The 6,386-nt window shown below is 37.7% G+C and overlaps 1 protein-coding gene across 5 annotated transcripts in view; it reads right to left on the bottom strand.

The window, feature by feature from the left end:
• Positions 1–6,386, bottom strand: part of Gfral (GDNF family receptor alpha like) — an 80,290-nt gene that overhangs the window by 32,339 nt on the left and 41,565 nt on the right. For 4 of the 5 annotated variants that reach the window (XM_017801359.1, XM_017801355.1, XM_017801354.1 and 1 more), the window contains one exon: positions 2,203–2,256. The exons of the other annotated variant lie outside the window; for it this stretch is intronic. In XM_017801359.1, coding sequence (XP_017656848.1) covers positions 2,203–2,256 — 54 coding nt within the window. The remainder of the gene's footprint in view (positions 1–2,202; positions 2,257–6,386) is intronic. 5 annotated transcript variants of the gene reach the window in all.

Below are 6,386 nucleotides of genomic sequence, written 5' to 3' on the forward strand. Positions count from 1 at the left end.
TTGATGAGTGCAGCTCTCACCCCTCACCCAAGAAGCGTTGTTTCTGTTTTTGTTTTCTTTCTTTTTTTCTTTCTTGTTTTTGCATCATAGAGACTATCCCCTGGAACTGCAAGTGTTAAAGTGCAGAGAGCAAGTGACTGTCTGCTGTCATCCACAAATGGTACATCAACAACACAATCCTTATGCCTAAAGCTCAGGATGTAGGGGTGGAAAGACTGTAAGGGCCAGAGGATTGGCAAGATTGCTACAAACAGTATCTTCTGGACATGACGGACATGTTGCATCCGTGAACTACAAACAGTGTGGTTATCAGTACAAGAGCACACCAGTCAACACTCCAGCTTATATGCAGGAAGGACACACAAGAACCACTCCTAGATGAAGAGCAGTTGACAGTTGCTGAGGGAAGGAGAATCACTATTCATCAGGAACAAGCCCCCTGATAAGTTGCCCATGCTCGAGTAGTTAGCCTGTATCTAAGTACATAGAGGTAACACTAACTGAACTCTCTCTCTCTCTCTCTCTCTCTCTCTCTCTCTCTGAGATATATTTTTATACATATATATGAAAAGGTCATGGCTTTGAAATTTGAAAGGGGGATGCTGGGGGAGACAGACAAGGAGAATTGAAGGAGGAGGGAGGGGTGAATTGATGGGTGCATTTTAAAACAGCTTAATAAAGCTTTATCTGGGCCCAGTGGCAAACACTGATCTGAGGCAGAGGAATTGTTTAGAGTCTAAGGACAGCCTGGGCTTGTCTAAAGAAGAATTAGTGTGAGATATTTTCATACACAATAAATTTATTACTGTGAGTGCTAGTTGAACATTTTTCCTAAAATCACTCAAATAGAGCTGGTTTTAAAAAGTTATTTTTTATATCTTGCTGAAATTATTATCTGCATGTAACATCATCAAGACTGCCAATTCTATGATTTTGTATGATTTTTCCATATTCCTCAGGATCTACAGAAAGGGTTTCTGTTCACTAAGTTCCAGACACTGCCCATGAGTGAGCTACCTAATATCCCTGTGCCAGCATTCTGGTTTAGAAGGATTAAAGACGAATTCCACTGCAGACATAGTGTGCTATATTGCTTCTCTTTAGCTCTGCTAAGGTCTATTACTTCTAAACATGACACACAAGCATTAGAGTTGCTTTTGTTGATCATGGTTTTTAATCAGCATTTAAGAGTTGGCCTAAAGAAGCAGAATAGAAGGGGCTCTGTTGATATTTTAGATTTGAAACCTAATAAAAGTTAAATACGCTGATTTTTCCCCTGCGGACAAAACCCAAAGAAACGTCCAGAATTCTAAGTCTATAAATTAAAAAAACATAAAAGCCAAAAATCACAGAATTTACCACGGTTGTAAATCTCTACATTGAGTGGTAACTGAACTCATTTTAAAGAAATGGTTTGTTTTTAATATTCTTTTTATTGCTAACTTAAAATACACATGCTTACTCTTGAAAAAACAACAGAGTTTGCAAATGACAAAAAAAAATAGATCCTAGAGAAACAATCACAAAGTTCTAGAAGGAAAAACATACATTTATAAGTGAGTGTCTACAAATTTGATGACCGACAAATCAACATGGAGCCAGGTTAATCAGAAAATACAAAATATTTGAATGTTTAGAGACTGTGTTATAAATGTGACTATAGAATAGAAAGTCTGTTGAGTGCTTTTTGGAAAATGAAAAGATGATTTAAACACCTGGATTGAATTTGAAGGAAACGAAACTTGAATTTTAGTTTTAAGTAGATACCAAGAAAAGTCAGTGGTTTGGACTAGATAAAGTGACTTATTTAAAGCCAAAATTTAATGTAAAGCTTCTGGAATACTAGCATTTGAACTGACTACAAGAGATGATCATATGAGCAAGATACATATGCACATATGTGTATATGTGTGTGGGAGAGAGAAAGAGACAGAGAGAGAAGAAAGAGTGAGGCAGAGAGGAATTTTATACTGGGAATTTCTTTGACAATTCACTTCGTTCAGTTTTATTGACGTGACACTAAAAATTACAATGAACATCTTAAAAGGTGAATTTGAATTGTATTCATTTTCACAGTTCTTAAACTCTTTTATTAAAATTAGTATCAATTTGTATTCCATACAAGAAGAATATGTAACTATATGATGTACCCCATTGCACATACAAGGGTGGATTCAAAAGACTGTGTATAAAAGTACTGACCTAATGGAATGTGATTTGGGATCCAGACCTTCATTGGGAATGGGCTGACAAATGCTGTAAAGCAAGAAGAAATGCAGCCAAATAAATCCTGTATCCACTGAATGTAGACAAACAAGATAAACAGAAACATTCCACCAGCATCTTCATATCTACGGAGAGGTGTCAACGGGCAGATAAGGAATGGAACTATAAGAAAGAAACTCGGTGGGAAAAGTACGAACAGTCTTTAGGTTATACGCATTTCAGCAGTTTATATATTAATATTTCATGAAAACCAGCTGCTTGTGTGAGTCTATTGGAAACAATCTTCTTTCATCGTTTGTTATCGGATAGATATAGTCATAACATAGGCCACTGAGGATACATGCACATTTAAGAAAATAACTATGTTATGATCAATGGCTCATCTGTACTGCTGACATGAAACTGAGAACTGACTTTAGTTTCCTGCTATTTAAAACTTTTGAAAGGTGTTAGAAAATAAAAGGAGTTGAAATGTTTGTATTAAAGTCAGCATCAGCAGCCTCGACTTTTTGCCTCCTGATTCTTTTGCTAAAATATTTTAATTGAAAAGCTTTGGCTTAAGTAGAAACAAAAGATTAAGGCTCTTAATAAGAAAGCTTCATTATTTGAATTCTATCAAGGGGGAGGCAAATCCAGTAGCATTCAAGTACAGCGCCGCCACGGAGATGAGATCTAGTGTGTGTGCTTTATTCCCTCATCTGCAGATTTCTTAATTCACTATTTCCTTTGCTGTTTAGAGTGACTGTTGTGCATCGGTGGTTGTGTGGGAGCACTGGGTGAAGCAGGTCATCTTAGGACCACATAGATTTGGTCTTACTAGTCTTTACTTTCTGTATAAAGACTTTTCTAGTTCTCTGAGAGGCATAAGTGGAAAGGGGCTCAGAGAGCTGAACCTGAAGATTGGATTTTTCCCACATGTTAATTAGAGCAGCTATTCCCAAACTTGACTGCAATCAGAGACTCTTAGGTAATTTTGTTTTTTTTTTATATAAGAAATTCTGAAGGTATCTCTGAGGATGAGTCAGGTTTGAGAACCAAAAATTCAATGTCCCTTGATTTCCTTGGGCTTAGGGCTGCGTTCGCCACAGGCATTTCATTTTTCACTTATTATTTTCATTTTATGTGTGTGAATGTATTGCCTGTATGTGTGTAGGTGCACCCCTGTTGTACAATGCCCATGGAGGTCAGAAGAAGGTATTGGATCCCCTGGAACTGGATTGTTAGCTGCCATGTGGGTGCTACAAGAGCAGTCAGGACTGTTAACCACTGAGCCGTCTCTCCAGCACCAGGAACTTCATTTGTAATGGGAAAACGATTCCTAATAGAATTAGGAAATCAGCTAGCTTCTGCGAAGCATAATAGAAAATCCCCAAAATGATATAGTCTTTGTGAAGCAAAGATGAGGGGGCCAGCAGCCCAATAAATAGACCAGTCCTAAATCCAGAACCAAAACAGTGGTTTTATAGCAGAGAGTTTAGAATGTGCACATGATTTTTTATATAATGGTTACTTAATACACTGAATCTCATTTTCCCTGTTGTATATAGACTCTCTGGAAAGCTCCCCTGGGGGTAATTACAGGGCACACAGCCTTGGGTTCTGGAGTAAGACTATGTCATCTGCCATAAAGACTACTTGCTGTTTGAAATGCATCTCCTATTGGGTATTAGCAGATTAGTTAAGTAAGTCCTTGGTTCCAAGAAAGGTGAGAGTAGTGGTGTATCATGCTCACTGTTCACAGACAGCTACCACACACTACACTCTCAGAGGTAGCCCCAGACAGCAGTGGGGATAAACCCTCCCTGCAGCCAGGGAATGAGTGGTACTCAATTTTGTTGGTCTGGAGAGAAATGGCCAGAAGTAAGACTCATAGTCAGTGGTAAATTTCTTGGCCAGAGAGATGAAAAGAACAAATATGGAATTTATAAACATAGAAAGGGAGGGAAGTGACATCTGTAAACACACATGTTAGTGTTTAAAAAGTAGGCAGATTTCTCTAGAAGAGTGCGCTCACCACAGAGTGATCCACACTAAGGTAAAAGCAGTGGTTTTTGTGCATACAGCATAAAGTGGCTAATTTAAGGATATGTGTTCACTCAAACCTGTTTTTTAGACTATTTAAAATCATTAATTTTTAGAGAGGGAAGGCAGAGGTAGAGCAGGCAGGAGGGAGGGACAGAGAGAGAGAGAGAGAGAGAGAGAGAGAGAGAGAGAGAGAGAGAGAGAGAGAGTCATAGGTAAGGAAGCCAGAAACTAGGTCAAAGAAGGACTTTTTTATTGTGGGTACGGGCCCATGAAACTAACTAAAAGCAAATAGATTAGAAAGTTAACACATGCTGAAAAAATTATTTTCCCAAAGAAACTACTGTCTACTTGCAAAAATATGAGACTGTTAAACTTCATAATAACCCAACCCCTCAAATTATGTGAACAGAGTCTGGTCTGTGTGAGTTCCATATTCTTCAAGGAGACCAAACTTCTTCAAACTTAGTGGTGATACAGTCTTGGAGCAAAACAGGCTGGAAGAACTTTCCAGAGGACCAAATGGAAGAAACAGAAGGCAGTGTTCATCGATGCATGATCCAGGGTCCAATACTCTCCAGCAGGGTCTCATTACTGTGTGATATGGCTCTCCCATTTTTCCTTGTCTTAAAGAATTTTTAATTGAGGCATTTATACTTGGCATTTATAGTGTGTGCATGTGTGTGTGTGTGTGTGTGTGTGTGTGTCATATTTACTGGTGTTCAGTATTTATGTTAGATGGGATGACAGGGAACAGTCTTTTTATTTCATAGGCTATTTGTTTACTACAAGGCATCTGGATTGCATTTCACACTGGTCTTTCAACTAGTAGCTATGGCAATATGACAATTTGGGGAACTTTGGGATGTCTTCCTTAGGAAAGAGATAAATAACTTCTCTGTGTGAATACAAGAATTTGTTAAAAGAAATGGTAAATGATGGCAATTGTATAGCTGTTGACATAATAGCCCAGTTGTTTTTCTTTTTGGCACAAAGCTAAATAATATTCCCAGTCTTCTTGGAGGTAGATGTGGTCACATTAGTCTTGGCCAGTAGACTGTGGGTATATGCTGTGTACTGCTGCTATCAATGTACAGCAAAATGCTCCAGTGTGACCAGGATACTTGCAATAGTTTCTTTCTCTGATGAGGCTGACTGAAGAGGACTTTGGTGTTCTACACCAAATCAAAGGTACAAGTTTGAAAGTATTTGGTCCTTCTTAAATGATCATTTTTAATGCTGATTGGATTTTGTTTTCCCATAGAATAAACACCCTGTGTACAACCATTGAGCTTCTGTGACTTGTTATTAACTAGCACAGTACTGAAGTCCAAAGAAGATATTAAACATTTGAGCAGATAACTGGTTCCTTACACATTAAAAATCAGTGTAGAGAAAATGTTGAGGTCACTGTGGATGAAATCATGTATGAGAATAGACTTGCTTTGTAGGGCATCCATAGCTTTATGAACTGGCCAATTTTATAAGTCTATAAGACAAACATTGAAAACCATTGGGAAGAATAAAAGTCAATAAATAGTCAATAAAAGAGAGACAAAGCAGTATAGTAAAGAAAGAATATTAGGCTGTTCTTGAAGTTGGCTTAAAGTTTTAGTAAGATTGAAACTGTTAGAATTCCAAAAATCGATGTGGTTAAAGACTTAAGCATCATTAATCATATAAATGGAATCAAGACAAAAACCACATTGTCATCTCAATAGATGCTGAAGAGGCTTTAGACAAAGTTCAGTGTGCATTTATGTTCAAAGTCCTAGAGTGAACTGGACTGGAGGGAACATACCTCAACATAATTAAAGCTATATACAAAAACCCCACAGCCAAAATCATTCCAAATGGAGAAAGACTAGAAGCATTCCCATTAAAATCAGGAGCCAGACAAGGATGTCCACTATCTCCACTCTTTTTCAACATAGTGCTTGAAACTCTTGCTAGAGCAATAAGGCAGGAGAAGAAAATTAAAGGAGTAGTATTTGGATCCCAAAAGTTCCACCAGAAAACTCCTAGAAATGATCAATACTTTCAGTATAGTGGCAGGTTATAAAATCAGTCTACAAAAACCAGTAGCCTTTCTATATATCAATAACAAGCAATTGGAGAAAGACTACAGGAAAAAGCTC

The sequence above is a fragment of the Nannospalax galili genome, unplaced genomic scaffold, assembly GCF_000622305.1.
Source record: "Nannospalax galili isolate Female #2095 unplaced genomic scaffold, S.galili_v1.0 scaffold522, whole genome shotgun sequence".
In the NCBI taxonomy this organism is placed as follows: Eukaryota; Metazoa; Chordata; class Mammalia; order Rodentia; family Spalacidae; genus Nannospalax; species Nannospalax galili.